Genomic DNA, 20877 nt, shown 5'->3' on the forward strand with positions numbered 1-20877 from the left:
AAAATTGTGATGTATATATAAAATACGTTTCATAATTCTATTATTAATTTCTATTATAAGATATATATAACAAAAATCTAACTAACTATTTTTCATTTTATTTTTATCAATTTTATTTATCTTAATCTTAATAATACACCAAGGACAATATTACAAGTGAGAAAACCGCCTTTCAGGCATTGCTTTCTTTCCAATTTGTCTAACAGGGGTGAACAATTTCGTCGGTTTGTTCTTTGAATACCATATATGCAAATCGTGTAAAAAAGGTTTGGTTAATTTTCGTAATTCCTCTTGCCTTTCGGCATCAGTTCTTGGCAATTCTAAATCTTCGTACACGGGATACCATCGAACATCCTTGTCGCTATCTTCTACAACTTCTATATCCGTTACGACTGCTACAAAACAAATTTTAAAATCATTTCTAAGATTCCAATTATAAACTCGTTTGACGAAAGAAATTAAAAAGATATTAAAAGCCTTTCTAATAAAAATTCTAAGAAACGTAAAGAAAAAAAGGCTCATTCCAAGTGATTCAAAAAGAGAAAAAAAGAAGTGGAAAATGCTCACGTTTTTCAGAATAGCAAACGTTTTCTTCAACAGGTGGTGGCTTTTCCGCTAAGGTTTCGCGCTCCTTCAGAACTACTTTAAAGGCATCCGCTCTTTGCAACTCGTCTATCATACTCGTGTCGCCTGAACCCTTGAATATCAAAATTCGATCATTTCAAAAAAATAAAAACTAGCGAAGAGAATTAAACCGGCAATGTATTTGCACACTTTCCTGCTACACATGCGTTTCAATGCGTAATCGCGTTAACCTTGATATAATATTGTATGAAAAATGCATGTGATACCTTGTGTATACACAATGACGTAGTGACATGAATAGACGAACAAATAGTTACTTCTTGCGCGCAATCTCGTTTTGAAAATTCTAAACTACTTTTTATACGCGCCTCTTGATTTGAATAAAAAATATATGTATATATATATATTCATTTTAATAATATAAGCTTCGTTGATTCATTTTGCTCGAATGAAGTCGAGTGAAAAGGCAAATTTTATGTGGCGCAGTAAATGAAACACGTTGGTGTTTTGGTGTTCTTGTTGTACGATATTCCGGATATTTAATTTTACAGATGCGCTATTCTCACGCGCTAGCATCGCCATGAACCAGTTAAATAAATTCTCGTTTTATTTTTGTTTTTAATGATCGAACAAAGGACAAAGGTAATTCTTTTGGGGAAAATTGGAATAAAAATAAGATAAAATTTTCTTTAGAAGATTTATCTTTTATTGATTTGAACCAAGATATATTTCCATCCACTTTTTAACGAAATGAGGAAAAATTGAATACGTTTGATTTTTTGCACGTGATTTCAAACATTTATGCAAATATAATTATCATTCTATTTCATACTTGTATATAATATGCTCGTTAAGGAAAAGAAAAAAGAAGAAAAATAATCAGAACATGTTCTGACTAGTTTCATTCAAAACACGTTCGCATGGAAGATGGAATATAATTAGAAATAATTAAAAATAGATTGGAGTTTACAACACGTGAAGATTATTCCAACGTTATTGAAGCTATATTTGTATAAATCTTGATCAATAATTGGATTAGAGATTAAGTAGGTATATAGAAATAAAAAGAAATATATTACATTGTGAAAATTTACAATAAAAATAATAAAGCTATTTTTTGAAAAATTGTTTTTTTTTTCGAGATTCTTCTCGATAATGGCGAATGTTATAAACGTTTTTCCCAGGATTCTTAATTCGAGGTCACAAGCCACAAGTCTGAAAGTTTCTACTTTAACTTTCCCTAGATATTAAACAATGAAAATAATTACAAACAAAAAAAAAAAACAATCGGTCACTTTCGAATTTTCCGCCATTTCGAAGCTTTCATTCCGCTCAGTCATTTCATTGTTCGATATAAATTAAACAAGATAGAATTAAAATTGTGTGATTTAATTTATTCCAACTGATTTTTTTCATAAAATTAATAAAAATATATTTAATATAGTCTAATCTCGTTTTAGCAATGAAACAATGATTTTTTTCTTTTTAATCAGAGTGATATTGTAAAAAATTGAGAGAATTTGATGAATCATTCTTGTTGAGAAGTGAAAAAATTGGTATATAAAAATTAACTTGTATATATAAATATATTTTCTACACATGTACATTTTCACTTTCTCTATTTTACACTTTCCACTCAATTCACTAGATATTCCTAAAAATACATTTAAACATATAATTTGAAACACGTTAGTACAACTCTGTGCTTAGAAAATAGTGCAGATAATTTAAGCAATGAGTTTAACTTATTATTCATAAAACAAAAATGATATACTGACATTTTAAAAAATAATACTTCTATTATTATATAATTAAAATTACATATAAGAATCTTATCATTTGTTATTTGATATCTCTTGTTTAAAAGCAGTAAGTGTTTTTATTAATTTATATTTATCAAAATATTAACATTTCACTATTATTCAAGTATTCATCTTTTCAAAATTAAAAATATCAACAACTATCCAAAAAATAAAATACATTATTGTTCAAATAAAAAATTGAAATAATCTTATTTCATTTGAAAACCAAATAACCTGAAATAATATTATTTATTTATTTAAATAAATGAATACGTAATTATTTCAAATAACATCTAGCCACTAGAAGACAATACATTACTTTAATGATCACTTGCAAACAACTTTTCATTTAAATAATGCCCAAATACCCAGAAACAATATTTGATTTAATCGATTTAAGTATCATATCATACTTCTGATTGCTCTATTTAATTTCTTTTAAATTTTTGAAGTAACTCGTCATTCACTTAACTCAATTATTATACTCGAAAAAAATATAATACCTGTAATCGATGAATCGCACCCGGTATATATTTGCCCGGATGATCTATGTCCAGTTTTTCGCTAAGTTTTACGTCTTGCTCGACGGTTTTGTCGAACTTCTCGTACGAGTAGTCGTTTATGTCTCCAACTGGGGGAGGAATGCCGCTCGGTCTTTCGGTTTTATCCTTATACCAAAATGGCACTTTTATCAGACTGCACGGTTCTTCATCCTTCCTGCACAAGAGACCATCGTTTATTATTTTTCATTAAAGTAAGCGTAAAAGCGCTTACTCAACCGTTTCCTCTTTTTGAGTAGCGCACGGTGTGACGGGTGCTCTCCGTTTCTCGAGCTCCTTCATTTGCTTTTCGCGCATGTACCATAATTCGTATTGAACAGATCGGGGAAACACGGAGAATAGAGCTGTGAATAAAGAAGATGATCATTCAGAATGAATTAACAATTATTTATATTGTCTTTAAGTTTATCCCAACGATGATCAGCAATTGGATTAATTTTTCCAAACGAATTCGTTCGAATTGGGTTACAAATCACTCGTGACTCATTAACGAATTAGTGTCGTTTGATGATTCACTTTTATTGCTTCTCGGATGTTAAATTATTTCTACGTTTGATTGGCCGATATTCGATTGGCCGAAATTGCCAGACTGGTATGTGTCGATCTATTATACTTTAAGTGGGTAACAATTAATATCCCAGACGACCAGGGGGATCTCACAATGTAGATTGTAAATTCGAAACAAAATAATATCTTCAAATATTTATATATATATATATATTTTCTTATATATCATAAAGTTAATTCCAATTAGTAAATTAGTAAAAAATTATTAGTTATATATACTTACAATTCATTTCAATATCTGTAATCTAAATTTATTAATATTTCTATTATTGCATTGTTGTTATTACATTGTTCTTATCTATTTAATTCTATTTAATTTTAATCTATTATTTTTATATTATATCATATTATATGTGTGTGTGTCTATTTATTATCTGACTAATTCCAATAAATCTATCTACATGAAGATATATCAGAAAAAAAAAGAAAACATTTTTTTTACTTAAGTAGAATTTAAAAGTTTTTCAATCAAATATATTTGATTGATTGAAGTGAAAATATGATTATTGATAGAAAAAATGTATAGATTTTAAATTTATGATATTATAATTTATGATATATTATGAAAAATTTTTCTTCCTTTTATCAAAGAAATCTCAATTCTATCTGTCTATGAATTTTTATGATTTCATTTTATTAAATTGATGATCAAACCAGATCAGAATAACACGTTACAATGATATTTTAAAATTGTAAAAGAGATTATACACTTTTATCAGAAATTTCATTATTTTACTTTTCTAAAATATTTATTTATTTGCAAATACTCTTTCAAAAAATCAACTTTTTTTATAAAGATATAATTGTAGAAATATACTCTACAAATTTTAATAAATTAATCTTAAACTTGTAGCTTTAAATTAATACAAATAAATTTTGCAAAAAAAACATTTAAAACGAAGGAAACACAAATTTTCTTCAAAACCAAGTGTTCAAGTAACGAGAAAAAAAAGAAAAAAAAATTGAGACGACTTAATAAAATGATACTTCTTGCCCACTTGTACAATCAATTACCAGACACTCTGTAAATTTACAAAAATTTAAAATTCGTTATTTGTAAACACATTTAAACAATACAATTATATTAGAATGTACATACAACAATAAATCATAATATCAAGTATTTAATTTAAAAGTATTTTCTTAAAAAAAAAATATATATGAATTTTCAATTAAGCAATAAATGATACCAACGTTTTTGCTTTCGGTCATAAATCAGCTTCGATCTCGGCAAAAAACAAAGCGTTTGGAAAACGACACCATCATCCTTCGTAGGATGATCCACGTATATTTTGTCCTTGTCGACCCATTCTTGCAAAACGCGTGGATTCACTTCCTGTATAGGCGCTAGAGGGTCGGCTGTAACAATTACAACGACATTCTAATTCGATTGACTTAACTCAATTGTGGCATAGCTTTTTATCGTCACTAACGGGAGAAGAATCGTTTAAACGATTGCGGGATAAACATTATGTAATTTAAACCACTTTGCTTGTGATCGAATATTTATTTTATTTATTTTAATTAATTTTGAGATTTATTCCAGATTTAGAGAGCCAAATTTTATCAACACATTCTATATATATTTGTATGTAAATAAGAAAAGAGAAAATTTGATATAAATATATTGTTTCTCAAATTCTTTAAAGTTTCCTTTAAACAGAAAGAAAGGATCTTATGAAGATTAATTACGATATTAATTTTCATCAGTTTGAATAAATAAATAAAAAAAAAAAAGACACGTAAATAAATAATGCAAGAATCAAGGATACACAGTGTGACTGGTAATTTTTTATTAGTAAACTTTTGACAAACCGTAGTTGCCATAGTTATTCATGAAACGAGAATATGGAGATACGCGTTTCGTTTACGACTTCTCTGCCAAACAAACGGAAATGTCGAGCTATTCTAAGAAAGTGTCAACATGGATTTCCTAATATGGTAGAAGTGTACGTCGTAGTGTTGTGATTAACAACAGTGGAATTATTTGGATTGATTTGCGATTAGAAGATAAATTTTAAAAAAGTTTCTCAAAGAATCGTTTCATCACAACAGTTTATCAGAAATACAAGCGTTTGCATAAGCGTGAGCAGAAAATGTAAATATTGTTATCGATCTAATTCTGTATTGCATCGCAATAGTAAATGCAAATTTATTCCTTTCCTTCGTAATTTTCGGTAAAATGAATTGAACATATCGTGTATATTCATATAATATTTTCTTTCTAAATTTATTAAATATTTAAAATCCATTACAAAAGCTATTTAAAAATAAAATCATTTTTGTTGCTTCATCGAATGAATGGACTTTTAATGCGTTTTTGGAGAAATTAATGTATAAAAGAGAAGAATTTTGACGAAAGATCGGATCAAAGATAATTGAAACATTGTTTGGAAAAGTTTCATATCTAAAAATATTTATTAAACATTAATATTTTTATTCAAAAACTAACTAAGATCGTGTTAAACAAATTTACGTAATGAATTTTTCTATATTTTATAAAATTCTCTTTTTTCATAAATGAAAACATTATTTATTTTCAAAGCGAACAAAGTGGATCGTTCTTCTTCTTTATATTTGAACAGAATGATAATCATTATTCAAACCGATACACTTACTTATTTTCCGTTTGATCGGCCTGAGCTGCTTAGCCACGCATTTATGGGACATGGACGGTTTCCCATGGTGAAATATTCCGTCCGATTTAATCGTCGGCGAGACATCGGTTACGTAATAATCGAGAGGCGGTGGTTCGGGAAACTGGGGAAAAAACGCGACATTGATAAAAATGATCTTTTTACGAATTTACGAAGTCGTTGGCCATCGAAAATAGTTGTGAAAATTTATATACCTAACGGCATCGCACGTCATAAATAACGACAAATTGTCACGATCGTGTAATAATTAATTCGTTATTATCTTGCGTTTAACTTGCGCCGATCATTAATTAGCCACGAGCAAAGATAGCCACGAATATCTATATTTAATGAATTATTAATGAGAGAAAAGTATGTCTCCTTGGAACGAAGTATCGAATAATGAATTAATGGTTTTTAATTTTTTCTTTATTATTCAAATTTTTCAAACATAATAAACTTGACTAACATATAACTTTCGAGATAACATATCTCGAGATGACTTGTAATAAAGTTTCTAATATTATCGATACATTATGGAATAATCTCATTTATCGATGAAATCTCGTTTTGAGCTCATTTTTTTCCCTTTTTCTTTTTTTTTTTTTTTCTAATTTATTCCATCGTATTCATTTTTCGAAAGAAAACATTTTGTTTGATCAAAGAGGTTATCACATCTTATTCTTTCGCGTAACAAACGTGGTTGGTAACTTTTAAAATTATTTACTATTCGTCATTGAATATTTGCCATCGATATATATATTTTTCGTATATATTTTTAATAATGGCACGAAAGTTGAGGAAATTTTAAAACTAATTTCGATGATCAAAAACTATACAAGCGTAATATATACACATATGCATATACATATATGTATACATATCATCGTACCATAAACATTTTCACGTAATTGAATTTCGAAGAAGAAGAAAAAAAAAGAATCGATTTCGCACGTGGAAAATTTACCCATAAATAAAATTAAATTTACGACATAATCGAGATGATTTATTCACTGAAGTTTTACAAGAGAGGGAATTTCGCCTGTCATAGATAAAGATAACCGTATCTCGATTGTATCGAGAGATGGCATCGATGAACGAATCACAACCCTCCTCCTCCCTTCTTCCCTCCCTTTCCTCGGTTCTCGATTTCAACTCGTCTCTCCCTCGTCTCGAAATCGGTTGAATCAATCGAAAAGGATTTGGACGGAGAGGGGAGAGATCGAAAACCAGTTGGCCCAAGGTTCTCGCGTGGCGAGAACGAGGCACGACTAATCGATAAACCGGATCGATCTCGCTGGGCGAAAATCGAATCCTATGGCAAACATCACGGAACTACATCTTTAACCTAATTGTCAATCGATTCGAAGAAGAAAAAAAATTCGAAGTGAAAAATCGAAATCTCCTCCTCTCGACCTGATGGAAATTTCACGTGAACCGCGTATTATTACTTTCCCCCCCCTCGAAGTTTTCGAAGAATTCTGATGTCCGCCATCATCGATCATTAGGTTGCATTAATGGAGCGCGGTCAACGTGGTTCTAACAAGAAAGCCTCGAAAGAAATCAAGGAGAAAACGGACGTGGTCGCGATACCGGAGTTCGGAAGCCGCGAGGTGGTCGCGTTCGAGAACAAGGAGCAATACCTCTTCCTGTTGGAATTCTTCATCCACCACATGACCAGTGAGCGTTTAGCGAAACTCAACCAGATGTTCTTCGTCCCAACCACCATATCCGTCGAGTTTCTCAATTTCACGGGGAGGGAGGGTATCGAGATAACCCCCGTCGACCCGATGTTCCACCCCCAGGCCGGGATAGCGGACGACATCGAGTACTTCTTTTCCGGCCGTTCCGTGATGTTCGCCATCGATCAGTACAACGTGATCAACAAACTCTTCGACCTGATCGTCAAGGTGTGCGTGCAGAAGAAGATGCCCGAGGGGGTGAAGCCGGACGTGCTGGTCGGCAGCGGCGAGCTGGACCTCACCAAGCACTTCGCCGCGTTGAGGAAAGAGATGCTTCAATGTTGGCACAAAATGGCCCCACCCCCCAAAGTGTTCGAGGGCGAGGTGCCCCTGCTCTACAACGACAACGTGATCGGGGCCGTGTGCATGTACGTGAGGGTGTCCGCGTTCGGGCAAACGATCGTCACCGAATTCGAGGCGCCGCCCGAGCGTACCGTCTCCTCGTACGTGTTCAAGGGGGACGAGTGCAACGAGAAATCGGTGGCCTACAAATGCCGCATCATCGATTCCCAGATCATGGACGTTTGCAGGGATTCGAGGGACGAGCTGTTGAAGAGTGGCCCGCCCTGCCGCGTTTGCATCAGGGAGCAACACCCTTGCACCCCTTGCGGGGACCCGACGGGGGCCACGTTGAAGCCGAACGTGAGCCGGAAGGGGATCGAGTCGAAGCCCGCGAGCGGCTTGTTGGCCGCGTCCCGCTCCAAGCCGGAAACATGCGCCGACGTGCACAAGTCGGGGCTGATACAATCGAGCCGAGGGCCCGTCCAACCGTGCGGAAAGGCGGTTGTTCTGAAGGTGTCCGGGATCCTGGACACGGGCCAGGACAAGAAGCCGACCGTCACGGTGGCGGCCGAGTCGGACGCACCCGGCCCGGACACGTCCGACCCCGACCACGACGTGTTCGTGCTTAGGATCGGGAAGAAGGGGATAGTCGGGGTCGGGGAGAAGTCTGACATACAGTTGGAGATGAAGACGCCGAAGGGGCCGGAGAGGGGGCCCCCGATCAGGTGCGAGACGAGGGAGATGCAGACGGAAGAGAAGAAGGTGAAGAAGAAGGCGAAGCCGAAGGAGAAGAAGGAGAAGAAGAAGAAGTGAATAGGTGTGGATCGTTTTAAGAAATTTCTTTTCATTGGATTCCTATGAACCTATATCGATCTCATTGTTGCGCGTATATTTGTATTTTATATATATATATATATATATACATATATATATATTGATTTATTGATCATTGAATTTATTAAAATGATTGTTGAAATTGAATTTAATTATTTGCAAGTTCTGGTATATTTTACTTTTCTTTTCATTTTTTCTCTCTCTCTCTCTCTCTTTTTCCCTCCCCTCCTTCCTCTTGTAGTAGTATAGAAAATAAAGATCGTTCGAATTGAGCGCCCCCTTGCCAGGATTTTGAACTTTGAAATTTTTGAAATCGCACGACTCAATGGGAATTGTCTAAATTGAGGGTTAATAAGATGATATAAGATTTGTTAGATAACGTTTCTTTGAAAATTGAACAAATATGTTTTAAAATCTTGTAAATATCTTGTATAATGTGTTACTCAAAATGGCCGATGAACAGGAATTATTCTTGATCGAGTTTCTGGTCGACAAAGTTAAAATTCCTGTGATTAGAGCTATGCAAGAGGAATTGTTACCAGCTTCCACGTGTGTTTCATTTCAAGTAATTTAAAATTGTTATTAAATCCGATAATTTATAGGCTCTTATACACGTTGTCAATAAATTATTTATTCATACACATTTTTCCAAACCGTATAACCTCTATGTATAAACATCTTACACGTTCCTCCTTTTCTCCATTTACTACAATTTTTCTATCATAAATACAGAAATGATCGTCTCTTAATCTCTAAAATGAATCTCTAAAAAGAATTTATCCAATGATATTATTTAAAAAATTATCCAGGATGTATAACTGTATAATAATCCTCGATATTTACAAACAAATATTTACACAACTTTACAATTTCACATAGCAAATTAAATTTCATTTATCAATATCATCCTATACAGGAATTTTTAAAAATAAAAATAATTTGTTCAATTATTCGTTACTTACTTTCCTCCTTCTGGTATCATAAAAAACTACTTTGTAACTAATCACGCTTTTCAAAAACTGTTAATCCACAGATTCTCAGTTTACCCCCAATCGACATTTGCCAAGAAGCATTAACGGACGGGTGCGGTTGCATCGAGGGCGACACGCAGGTTTTCAAGAAGGGTAAATCCTGTTTATTCGCTTTGCCATCGATAGTTCTTCAAAGGCCTTTGACCACCTTCCCCATAAAACTGTCCGTCTACAAAAAATTGCCACCTGGGGTATTGCCGGATGTAATGTTGATCGGTTCGTACCAGATCGAGGCGAAAGCGATAATAAACGCCGTGTTGAGCCAACAGGTGTTCAAAATACCTAATCCTTGCCAAACGATCAAGGACACGTTCAAAATCACGACAACAACCGGCCAATGCGTTGGATCCGTGACAGTATACATAAGAGCTTCCTGTTTCGGCAAGAAGATCATCACCCAGTTTCAAATACCGCACAATAGGAAACCGTATCTTTTCAAGGGGGCCGACGACAGTCCTGTCTTCCAATGCAAAAAAATACCCTCCGAATGTTACACACCGGCCCCCGTTAAATGCACCTGCACGAAGAAGTGCGATGGAAGTGGTGAGACGGCAGGAAGGACCTGTTGTGCGACGCCTATAGTGCAAACCAACTCGTGTCCCCCGTTGCCCAAACAACCCGATTACGGTCCACGGCCTTGCTGCGCCACGCGTCAAGGGTACGTATATATATATTTATATTTATTTTTATGCATGCACATAGTTGAACGTAGACAGCGCATAAACTGGAAGATAAAAGTTGTTATATGTAACTAGTTTTATCACTAAGTAGTCTTTTATTCTATAATTTGTTGTTTTGTTCATTCTTTATCAAAATTGATTTGAGAAGAAATTGGTCGTCTGTCGAATAAAGATTGGTTGAAAATAATCAAATTTATGCATTTATTTGTAAATGTTTAGGGAAAAAAGATTTGAATCGCAAATCTATATGATGTGAATGATATATTTATGTAAAGAAACATGAAATATTATATTCGTGATAGGTAGTTTATAAAAATTTGAATTTAAATTACATATTATAAATTTTTATATAATTTTTATATCATTTTGTCATTATAGTTTTGTGATTCTTTTAATAAAAGTAACTTTGAAGTTAGTTAATGCAAGAATTAATGCAAAATTAAAGATAAAATTTACTTTTTTTCAACTTTCCATTGGTAATATGTATTATTCAGAGAATCAGAGTAGTTGAGATGTAATAATTTTATAAATTGTACACTTTAACTGGTCACCATATTAGTATTCGACTGTAATGAAGGTAAAATCTATCTTTTTTCAACTTTCTATTCCTAATAAGCATTATATGAGAGTAGTTTCATAAGGTTATTGCCTATTACGGTTACTAGGTGATTGCCATATTTGAGACTTGATTACTTACAAAAAGTATCTCTCAAATCGATCATTGCCCCTTTTGCAATTTTTGAAGACGTAAACTCGTCGTTAAAAATATAATTTAATATAATTTTTTGAATTTTTGAGGCATGATTCACGTCTCAACTTTTAAATATGACGTTTCATTCTTTCAAACATACTTTCAAATACAGGCAAATACTCACAGGCATATATATAAAATTGTATATTTAAACATATCGTAATGTTAAAATATTGATTAAAGTCAAGGTTCGTCTATTTTCATCAAATATAAGTGTTTTGATAACAACTGTCTTGTTACTTTAAACAATTATAGAGAATCTACATACGCCCGATATAACTTGATATAACGAAATAATGTTAAAATGTAACTAGAACTATTTTTCGTATTACAAAAAGGATACCTTAAAAATTTATAGTAATTAAAAATAGAAATTTTTTTGTAAGTTATTTTTAAAATTATTTCTTGAATTTCCAAAGTATGATAAACATTCTATGGAAAGGAACAAGTTTGAGTTTAGTCCATTTCTTTCGTAATTAACAACAATATAATATAAATTGTTAAATGTATGTAAGTGTCTAAATATTTTTGCGAGTTACTGTACATCTGATATTTCGACTTCTGCTGCCATCTGGTGAAATAATGAAATATTGCACTTTGAATTGTTTCTCCACTTGTTATATTAACAGTGTACAAGAGCTAATTTGATGTGTGTACTTATTTTAAATGCAATATCTTGTTAAAATTTATCAAATATGTACAACATATTACACAATAATACAATATTACAAACGAACGGATCGATACCTGTTAATTTAAGAAATATTGTTCGATTCCTTTTCGATATATATATAACGATTTATTCTTCGACGTCATCCATCATCAAAAAAGTATCCTCTTGACGATATTATTCTTTATTCATTTTCAGAAAACAGTGTCCATGCTCACCGAAAGCACGACGAAAAGAGCAACAGACGTGTCCCTGTTCAACCGATCAAACGTTCGCTGCGATACGAGAAGCAGCTCGTCAAGAAGGAAAATGCACTCCGTGTGCGGAACCACCTCCTTGTCCACCTTGTTGCGGTGCTGCCACGCCGAAAAAGTTTTCCGATCTGATCACTAAAGAAACCGTGAAAAAATGTGGATGTCCTGTGAAGGATTATAGTTGCAACTGTTGTAAATCTAAATGAAAGAAGATAATTTTCAAGGAAAATGCGTAACAAGTAAGTAGTTATTTCTAACTTGAGTAAATAATGATTGTTATCTAATCTGGTGACTTTTTTTTTTCAATTTTGACAATATCGATATTGAAATATTTGCTGAACCAATGATTTTTAAGTATATATACATGTTAATATATTTTTCTATAGAAAATATCGAGTTGCATCGATCGATATATTAAAAAATATACGTATAATTCCATTTTAAAAGAATGACTAAATAAAATTAACCTTTATATGATCTTTACTCACCCATTCATGAAAAAAATTAATACATTCAAATTATATTTTAGCATTTCTTTCAATCAAATGCAATTCTATTCCGCTAGAATGATAATATGAAAATGTCAGCAATGGAATATAATTAAATTTGAATTGAATTGTTGTGTTTCGCAACGCGATAAAAGTCGTTCTAGTGTATTATTTATTCTACATTTTGAATTCGAAAGATCGACAGGTTTGGATCGGCATCACTAAATAATTTATATTAATTTTTTTTGTATTTCGAAAAATAAAATTATTCCTTTCGATTAATAAACCTTTTTCTAATATTAAAAACTGCAAAAAAAAACTAGAGAGATATTGTCAAAATTAAAAGAAGTTGGGAAACTAGAATACAATTTATTTTTATTTATGAACGATACAATAAATCGTAATAATTTTAATAAATGAAGAATTTTATATTATACAATACACACGTATTTTAAGAACAAAATAGAATGAAAATAATTCACGAAAGAATTTAAGGGAAAAATTTTAAGATAAGCGTTCGTAGAATTTCTCATAAAAACTTCGTTTAAATAAAATTATCTTTCGATAAATCGTCGCTCTCTTTTTCTCGATATTTGACCATGTTCATTTCGTATATCCAACCATAATTCCAACCATACTTCCAACCACAAAATTTTCCGTTAACATGATAAGCTCAACAGAAATACACAACGAAAATCAAAAAATACTACACATTGTCTCAGTAATTAAACAAGATTTCTTTTAAATAATAATTAATATCGACTGGTCATAGGTGACTTTATAACTTTACGTTTAATTATATAATTTTATTTTCTTTTTTTTTTTACTTGAGATAAAAACTATTAACCGCATTTATCATCACGTAAGATATATAAATCAAAATTTAACATTTCAAAAATTCTTGATACATTATCAACAATCGTTATAATTTATTATTAATAATAAATTCTCGTCAAAAATGATCACTCGAGCTTCGAGATTATATTGGCGTACATAAAAAAAAAAAAAAAGAAAACAATCCAATTTTATCCATTAACGTTTCCTTTTTTTAATTTTTCAGTTAATCAACCCGTATCACGCATTAATTAAGATTCTCATTGAAAACATACTAATAACTCTTCAATTGGAGGCGATATTTCTACACGTTCTCCTCGATCCGGATAGAAAAACGAGGCGGATAAAACCGGCAATTAAAGGGGAAACTTTCTCGCAATTAAAACGGCCGGAAGAGGTGATCGGTGAACCGTGTTGGGAAAGGATAGACGTGAGGAATGGGGAAAACGCGAAGACAATGGAGCGGGGAGATGAGAAAAAGAAGCGCAAGTCGAAGAAAGTTGCGAAAGAATTGGAAAGAAAGAAGAAGATCCGGGAGGAGAGGGAGAAGCGCGAGGAGGAGGAGGAGAAGGAGCGTTTACGCAAATGGGAGGAGTGTTGGGAGAGGAAGTTTCAGGCCCAGGAGGAGCGCGATCACGCGGAATGCTGCGTGGATAAAGGTTTCTGCCTTAAACCGAGGACGCAGTCGAATATTTGGATCAATATTACTCAGGACAGATCGCTCCAAGAAATACATATGGCCATCAAGTAAGATTAATTTTTATTCCCTTCCTGTAAATAAACGAACAAGAATAGTAGAGAAACGGCATTTATTCGTGTTCGTTTAAAAGAACTCATTTGATCACAAAAGATCATCTGTTCGTAAAAATTAAAATAACTCGATACATCAGTTATCATTGCAACTCTTCGATTTGTTTAATAATAATCGATCGATCATTCGTGGAGAATTTAAAGATGTGTACAAATGATAAAGGATAAGCTGGTTTTTTTAATTTGATTTTTGTTTTTGAAAGGAAGAATACAAGAATGAATTGCAACGTAAAATCGACATTTTAACGAAACGAAGTAAATGTTAATATATGCAGACACGTGCCGGTTCCAAAACCAAAGCCTCCGCCTCTGCCGCCTTTGCAAAAGCCAACGGTCCCAATTTCCCAACCGGTGGAGAAAATCGTCGCGGTAAAGGAAAAAGAAACGAAAAAAGTCGAGAAGGAAATAAGCACGGAAAAGAAGAAGAAGAAATGATGAAGTTCGAGTTCATTCGGTGAATGATTCGATCCACTTCTTTTTCACTCTTCTCCTTTATTTCTTCCTTTTTTTAATTCCTTTTTCTATTCCCTTTATTAGGCAGTTTTTTCCTTTCTGCTCGTCGAGATATTTATAAAAATACATCGGGATCCACGACAACGACGTCACGACACGTTATTTTCGTCGTGTTCGGGGTACAGTTCGGCGAAGTACAGAAATGGAAATAGTGGAGAAACATAAAAGAAAGAGTGGGATGTTCTCTCCTGTTTTCCTCCCAGTTTTCATTCTCTTTTAATCTAAATGTCACAATAAAATAATGTAACAAAAACAGCAATGAAAATGAAACGAATTTCTTCGATACTGTTTAACAACATAAAAACCGATTACATATACGTATAATAGAAAATAAAATTACCAAACGAATAAATCTAACAAATTATTATTTAAAAAAAAATTATTTTTCGCAATACTTTCCTCTATCCTAAGAAATGGCAAATATTTTAACAACCTCGCGACTCCATATATATCTCCAATATAATAAAACTGACTGTTTGCGAGCACCGTTCATAATACAATAAACGTGAAAAGGAAAGAAAGTTGCATTAAAATAAGAGAAAACTCGATACCGATTTGACCGACACCGAATATTCCTTCGAATAGGAGGAAACGAATAATCATCGGCTGCGAAAAAATTGCACGCGCGAGAAGTTATTCCTATCCCGCGAAGGGAGAAGGGAAGAGAGAGGAAGGCGGGTGACAAAAGGTGACGGAAGGAAGGAAGGAAGGAAGGAAGGAACGAAGGGTGAACGTGAGAGAGGAGGGATCACTGGTGAGATGATGAGAGCACAGCACTGCGCGTGCTCTCTCTCTCTTTCCTCCGCCACCCCCGGTGCCCACCACCGAACGGCCGGGGTTGTAAGCCGATATTGTCGGGCAAGCGCATTGGGAACCGGCGACACCAGCCGGTTGGGAACGAAGATAACAATAAAAGAGCACAAGTATATAATCGCGCCTAAACGCACGCGTTTAACCTCGGCGGCCTGGCTGGCTGGCTGGCTGGCGTCGCCTGTCCAAATGTAAGCACGATGAGAGGGAGAGAAACGTGAAAGTGACGACGCTCGAAAGTGAATAAAGAACGGGGGATTAAACCTAGCCTCGATTAAACCTACCACTAGCTAGGATCCCTCCCCCCAGGTGGTGGTGGTGATCGAAATCCGGGCGAGAGAGAGAGTGAGAGAGGGAGAGAGAGAAAGAGAGAATATTTCTTCGGGGATTAATTCGATTCTGTTTCGCTGTTTTCCTGTTTCTTTGTCTCCTTACCGTTTCGAAAGGATCATGAACAACTCGCCGCAGAATACGGAGGTGGCCGGGCAACAACACCGTGCCGGCGTTGAGAACAGCGACGAGGAGGAATGGAGTGGTGTCGTGGAATGTGTAATGTTATTACATCGACTCGTGTATCGAAAGAATGATTTTTATTTGCTGAAACAGCCTTCCTCGAGCAGTTTCTTGTTGCCCATTTCGAGTTGTTTTTCGTGGTCAAGGAAATTCTGTGGATTGCACAACGTGTGTTGAATCTTATTATCTGATTCTTATTTTTTTTGTTATTGTTATTGTTGTTGTTACCGTTTGTTGTTTGTAACCAGTTTTTCTTTTTTGCGTTTCATGTTCACGGTAGATTTTTTTATTTTATTTTATTATTGATCCCGATTTAATTTATCGCGCAAGTAATTTTCCTCAAAAAATGCAAATGTTGTATACATGTTTTTTGGGTTACGTTAATTTCGTTGCAACGCTATATCATAGGGTGTAGATGATTTTTAATTTGTTTAGTTTACAAGTTAGTAGGAGTAATGCGATGTTAGAGAATGATAATAGAAGCTTCTTCGTTTTCCGTTTCATCACGCTTACTTACCATCGTACTTTTTTCTAGGCTGTGCTAGAAAGATCAAAGTCGGATCGAGTGGCACGAACGGATGAGGACAGACGTCGTCGTACCATTATCGTCGAGAAGAAAAATGGCACATACGGTTTCACGTTACAGGTATATCTCTCCATATCGTATGCAATAACATCTGCTTGTACCTTCTTTAATATTAATATTCTCTGATTTTTTTTTTTTTCATAAAAATAGCGTAGTAATTGTTGTAAACTTTGATTTAAAATTATCAATTGAAATTGGACAGAGTTATGGGATACATTACAAGCGAGAGCAGGAAATCGAGATGGTCACGTATGTTGATTACGTGGAATACGATGGACCAGCGTTCAAAGCAGGTATGCGAGAGGGTGACGTGATACTTTCGATAAACGGCCACGAAATGGACAGGGCGGATCATAAGACATTAGTCAATTTCATAAAAAACTGTGATACTAGAATGCGAATGGTTGTATCTTTCGAAGATTGTGTAAGAAAAGTAAATATCGAGAATGGTCAACGACCGATAACCGTTTTGAGTTTATCGTTTTAGATTTGAGTGTTGCAAATACCGATTATTTTTCTCCCAGGTGGAATTGCATATGCGTTATATCGAGCTGCAACGCGCTCTACAATCACGCCTCGGCGAGCTGGAAAGGCTCTGCGAGAGGGAACGATCTATTCTCATGGGCCGATGGAAAACCCATTCACTGCCAGCCCGTAAAAGAACGCCTAATAGTGTAATTACCAGTAACGCTAATCAGCCATCGCCATCGTCGAGTTTCAACTCTTCTACAATACAATGCTGTCGACCGGCCACATCCACGGAACACTTGTTATTTTACAATGTGGTACATTGAAAAACGTCGTTTATATATCTTTAGATTATTTAGATTTTGGAAAAAAAAATAAATAAATAAATAACGGGTGGTTTTTATAGTTTCCAGATGGACGACCATGTCTAGTTCCTCGGAACACCGCTTGCCTAGTAACGGTAGGTCCTCCCCGTTCACGAAGCGATCATCATCATTTTCTGTCGAAGATGTCGAGCGAGTCAGGAATGACTGTTTCGTCGCGACATAGTTATCATCAAGCAAACGGGATGAATAGCACACCGGCCAAATCGAAATCGCACAAATCTTGTCAACAACAGCAACAACAACAATCTGGTGAAAATCCACTTCCTCTTCACCCACCTCCGCAAAATAGTTTATGCGTTGCTTGTATTTCGAGCGCCAGTCGTCGTAGAGAACAATCAGATAGCGGCAGTTTAGACGCGTACGATTTAGCCAGTCCATGCTGTGATCCTAATTGTGTACCTAGTCGTAGACGTCGAGAAAAACAAAGGAGGGCGAAGAACGAACAAAATCATCATCAGCAGCAGCAACAACAACAGCAGCAGCAACAGCAGCAGCAACAACAACAACAACAAGTGCAGCATCATCACGTACAATCGAGTCAGACGCAACAGCAACAGCAGCATGGTACACACAACTGCTCGCGCACATCAGGACATAGTTTACATTCTGTTACCAGCAGCGATATTTCGACCGCAGCTGAAAGCGTAGCCTCTTGCTCAACGAGCCTAAGCACGGATACTCTCTATTGGGATCCAAACGTACATCAACGACCACCACCGTGCCTTCAGTATGCCAAACCAAAATCCTGGGACAATCTGACTACCAAGGCGTTCGGTGGTTACGGTTTCGGATATGGTTATTTGGATACGGCTACTATAAAGACGCATAGCGCGGAAAGGCCGGGAAAGAATGCGCATGGACGAGCGAAAACGCCAACTGGTACCGTTCAAAGACGAACAAGTAGTGGTACTACGTATTCGGGCAATTCTAGCAGACACTTTCAGCCAACTAAATCTACCGAAAGTTTGTTAATACCGCCGCCGTATCAGGGCGAGTTGGACGCCAGTTTGAGCTGTGAATGTTTAGATGGGCCAGCTCCACGATGTATGCCGGTTATTCAAGTGGAGAAACATAATCGACAAGAGGAAGGTGGATATATTATTAGTACGCACACTCAAATTCGACATCGTCGATCTAGCCATTCGGATGGGAAATTAAGGGCACTAAATAATTCTGAAATGACGCGTCTGTAAAATCATTCTTTTCATTGAAAATTGTATTCTAATAAAGATACTCGTATAATTATTATTATATGTATCAAGTTCTGGATGACGACGACGTATATCGTATATCGGACTTGTTCGCATTTAAATCTTTATATTCAGCTTTATATCGTGACATTATTATATTCTCATCGAAACGATAAAGGAACGGACCATCGTTTTTTGAAACTTTTTGGGACATATACGATTCGTTATAATTTTGGTTAAGTAAATTATCATTTGACCAACGAATGGTTTTTTACTAATATTTCAGGACAATATGATAAAGGATAATAGATATATAAATGTTCATGGCGCTTTTTAAATCTTTTTTAAATTTTTATCGATAGTTGATTATATGATTGGTTAAAAACAGTTGTAAACTGTGAAAAACGTTAATAGTATTATTATCGTTATCACGAAATTAATAAATTATCAAAGCATATTATTTCGAATTTGATATTATTCTATAATTCCATGAAACAGCAACATATATAATCCCAAAATAAACATATTTGAATTTTTAGATTTTTAAATATTATGTAATATCAAATATATTTTAAATTAGGTTAAAAAATTTTTATTTTTATTTTTTTTTAACATTCTCTCTTCTACTTAATATAAATATTAATTTGTGATTGAAATCAATTTGCGTAAAAATTCCTATTTTTTCCTTCCTACCAACCAAATAAGATTAATGTACTAGTAAATTTTACTAGATAAATCTTACTTTCCAATCTATGTAGAATATGCGTTTATGCCTATATATAATACTATTTAGTGATATTCTTAAGTTAGGTTATATTTTCAAATATTAACGGGACACAATATAATGTCTAGGAAAAAACATAATGTTTCATATATTAAACCGAATGAACCAAAATTTTTACGCGAATTAAAAGAACAAATCGGATATAAGGAAGGACCTACAATCGATACAAAGGTATTATATTTTATTATTATTCATTATACATTAATTATTCAATTTTAAAATTATTAACTTATAATTTAATTATGTATTAATAATAATGTATTATAATTAAAAATATTTATCATTAAATCATTAAATATATTATAATAAGTGCTTGTTTATAATCAGCATAAACGATCATTTAAATGATGTCTTAAAACAGAGAGAAATATTACCACAAGATTCAAATAATGATGAAGAAGAACGTGAAGAAGAGAAACCTGTTGTAGTTGTATTAAATTCTGAACATTTAACTGCAAAACAAGCAGAGGCATATAAGAAAAAAAAAGAAGAAGGTATAAATTTCATAACTTTTACTTGTAATACTGAATAATAAAAGATAAATTATATATCAATATTATATTGTAGAAGAGGCTAATGCTCCTGCAGATTTATCCAAACGAATTATATTTAGGAAAAATAAAATAACAGAAGCAGAATTAGAAACGGCAAATAAACCAGTAAAAAAGAAAATAAAAAAAACAAAACAAGAAAAAGTTATATTATCTTTCAATGAAAATGATGATGATAATTTATAATACTTATGTATATTAAATATTTTTATAATTAAAATATATAAAATATAAGATGAAGTTTATTATATGTATTCTGAAAAATATTTCAAATATATTTTTAATATATATATTATAGACTTTGTAATATATAATGATTAATGTAATATAATATAAATATTATTTACAACAAAATTACATAAAATACATTTATGTATTCAACAAAAATTTATATTTAAAATATAAATAATAATGTTAACAAATTAAATATAATCAATTTTATAAATAAAAATATTTCTTTATAAAAGAATTAAAATTATATACTTAATCATATATATATATATATATATATATATATATATATTAAATTAAATGATTTTTTCTAATATTA

General features: G+C 33.4%; 5 protein-coding genes across 9 annotated transcripts; 4 read left to right on the top strand and 1 right to left on the bottom strand.

Annotated features, from left to right (window-relative positions):
• Nucleotides 1–88: 88 nt before the first annotated feature.
• LOC102655469 lies at nucleotides 89–12493 on the bottom strand. The gene is made up of 7 exons (XM_026445850.1): nucleotides 12359–12493; nucleotides 6133–6274; nucleotides 4709–4873; nucleotides 3162–3291; nucleotides 2891–3104; nucleotides 568–697; nucleotides 89–395 (listed from the first exon to the last, which is right to left on the bottom strand). Exons 2-7 carry the CDS (start codon nucleotides 6182–6184, stop codon nucleotides 151–153), a joined length of 936 nt encoding a protein of 311 aa, XP_026301635.1. The 5' UTR covers nucleotides 6185–6274; nucleotides 12359–12493; the 3' UTR covers nucleotides 89–150.
• On the top strand, nucleotides 6189–9117 carry LOC102655422. The gene has a single exon (XM_026445848.1). It carries the CDS (start codon nucleotides 7668–7670, stop codon nucleotides 8985–8987), a length of 1320 nt encoding a protein of 439 aa, XP_026301633.1. The 5' UTR covers nucleotides 6189–7667; the 3' UTR covers nucleotides 8988–9117.
• Nucleotides 9233–16220, top strand: LOC113219320. Its single transcript, XM_026445869.1, has 5 exons — nucleotides 9233–9573; nucleotides 10042–10697; nucleotides 12339–12633; nucleotides 13943–14463; nucleotides 14730–16220. The coding sequence occupies exons 1-3, from the start codon at nucleotides 9457–9459 to the stop codon at nucleotides 12598–12600; spliced, it is 1035 nt and encodes a 344-aa protein (XP_026301654.1). The 5' UTR covers nucleotides 9233–9456; the 3' UTR covers nucleotides 12601–12633; nucleotides 13943–14463; nucleotides 14730–16220.
• On the top strand, nucleotides 15721–19053 carry LOC552040 (transcription activator MSS11). Of its 5 annotated transcripts, none has more exons than XM_016912986.2 (5): nucleotides 15721–16530; nucleotides 16898–17008; nucleotides 17151–17381; nucleotides 17473–17733; nucleotides 17823–19053. In XM_016912986.2, exons 1-5 carry the CDS (start codon nucleotides 16300–16302, stop codon nucleotides 18993–18995), a joined length of 2007 nt encoding a protein of 668 aa, XP_016768475.1. In that variant the 5' UTR covers nucleotides 15721–16299; the 3' UTR covers nucleotides 18996–19053. The 5 variants fall into 5 exon arrangements, with proteins under 5 accessions (XP_016768475.1, XP_016768483.1, XP_016768487.1 ...); XM_016912994.2 differs by having other exon boundaries at nucleotides 15931–16040; XM_016912998.2 differs by having other exon boundaries at nucleotides 15931–16040; nucleotides 17151–17241.
• Nucleotides 19054–19766: 713 nt separating this feature from the next.
• On the top strand, nucleotides 19767–20528 carry LOC113218781 (uncharacterized protein KIAA1143 homolog). Its single transcript, XM_026440831.1, has 3 exons — nucleotides 19767–19947; nucleotides 20138–20270; nucleotides 20344–20528. Exons 1-3 carry the CDS (start codon nucleotides 19837–19839, stop codon nucleotides 20511–20513), a joined length of 414 nt encoding a protein of 137 aa, XP_026296616.1. The 5' UTR covers nucleotides 19767–19836; the 3' UTR covers nucleotides 20514–20528.
• Nucleotides 20529–20877: the final 349 nt, after the last annotated feature.

Source organism: Apis mellifera, linkage group LG1, assembly GCF_003254395.2.
Source record: "Apis mellifera strain DH4 linkage group LG1, Amel_HAv3.1, whole genome shotgun sequence".
Taxonomy (NCBI): domain Eukaryota; kingdom Metazoa; phylum Arthropoda; class Insecta; order Hymenoptera; family Apidae; genus Apis; species Apis mellifera.

What these genes read in the sequence shown, in the direction of transcription:
- LOC552040 (XM_016912986.2), top strand. Translation starts at nt 16,300, where the DNA reads ATGAACAACTCGCCGCAGAATACGGAGGTGGCCGGGCAACAACACCGT. An exon ending in AATTCTGTGGATTGCACAAC is followed by an intron (nt 16,531 to 16,897) that starts GTGTGTTGAATC and finishes ACTTTTTTCTAG; the next exon opens with GCTGTGCTAGAAAGATCAAA. An exon ending in CATACGGTTTCACGTTACAG is followed by an intron (nt 17,009 to 17,150) that starts GTATATCTCTCC and finishes GAAATTGGACAG; the next exon opens with AGTTATGGGATACATTACAA.
- LOC113218781 (XM_026440831.1), top strand. Translation starts at nt 19,837, where the DNA reads ATGTCTAGGAAAAAACATAATGTTTCATATATTAAACCGAATGAACCA. An exon ending in GACCTACAATCGATACAAAG is followed by an intron (nt 19,948 to 20,137) that starts GTATTATATTTT and finishes GTCTTAAAACAG; the next exon opens with AGAGAAATATTACCACAAGA. An exon ending in TAAGAAAAAAAAAGAAGAAG is followed by an intron (nt 20,271 to 20,343) that starts GTATAAATTTCA and finishes ATTATATTGTAG; the next exon opens with AAGAGGCTAATGCTCCTGCA.
- LOC102655422 (XM_026445848.1), top strand. Translation starts at nt 7,668, where the DNA reads ATGGAGCGCGGTCAACGTGGTTCTAACAAGAAAGCCTCGAAAGAAATC.
- LOC113219320 (XM_026445869.1), top strand. Translation starts at nt 9,457, where the DNA reads ATGGCCGATGAACAGGAATTATTCTTGATCGAGTTTCTGGTCGACAAA. An exon ending in CCACGTGTGTTTCATTTCAA is followed by an intron (nt 9,574 to 10,041) that starts GTAATTTAAAAT and finishes GTTAATCCACAG; the next exon opens with ATTCTCAGTTTACCCCCAAT. An exon ending in TGCTGCGCCACGCGTCAAGG is followed by an intron (nt 10,698 to 12,338) that starts GTACGTATATAT and finishes ATTCATTTTCAG; the next exon opens with AAAACAGTGTCCATGCTCAC.
- LOC102655469 (XM_026445850.1), bottom strand. Translation starts at nt 6,184, where the DNA reads ATGTCCCATAAATGCGTGGCTAAGCAGCTCAGGCCGATCAAACGGAAA. An exon ending in GCCGATCAAACGGAAAATAA is followed by an intron (nt 4,874 to 6,132) that starts GTAAGTGTATCG and finishes TAATTGTTACAG; the next exon opens with CCGACCCTCTAGCGCCTATA. An exon ending in GTGCGATTCATCGATTACAG is followed by an intron (nt 698 to 2,890) that starts GTATTATATTTT and finishes TTGATATTCAAG; the next exon opens with GGTTCAGGCGACACGAGTAT.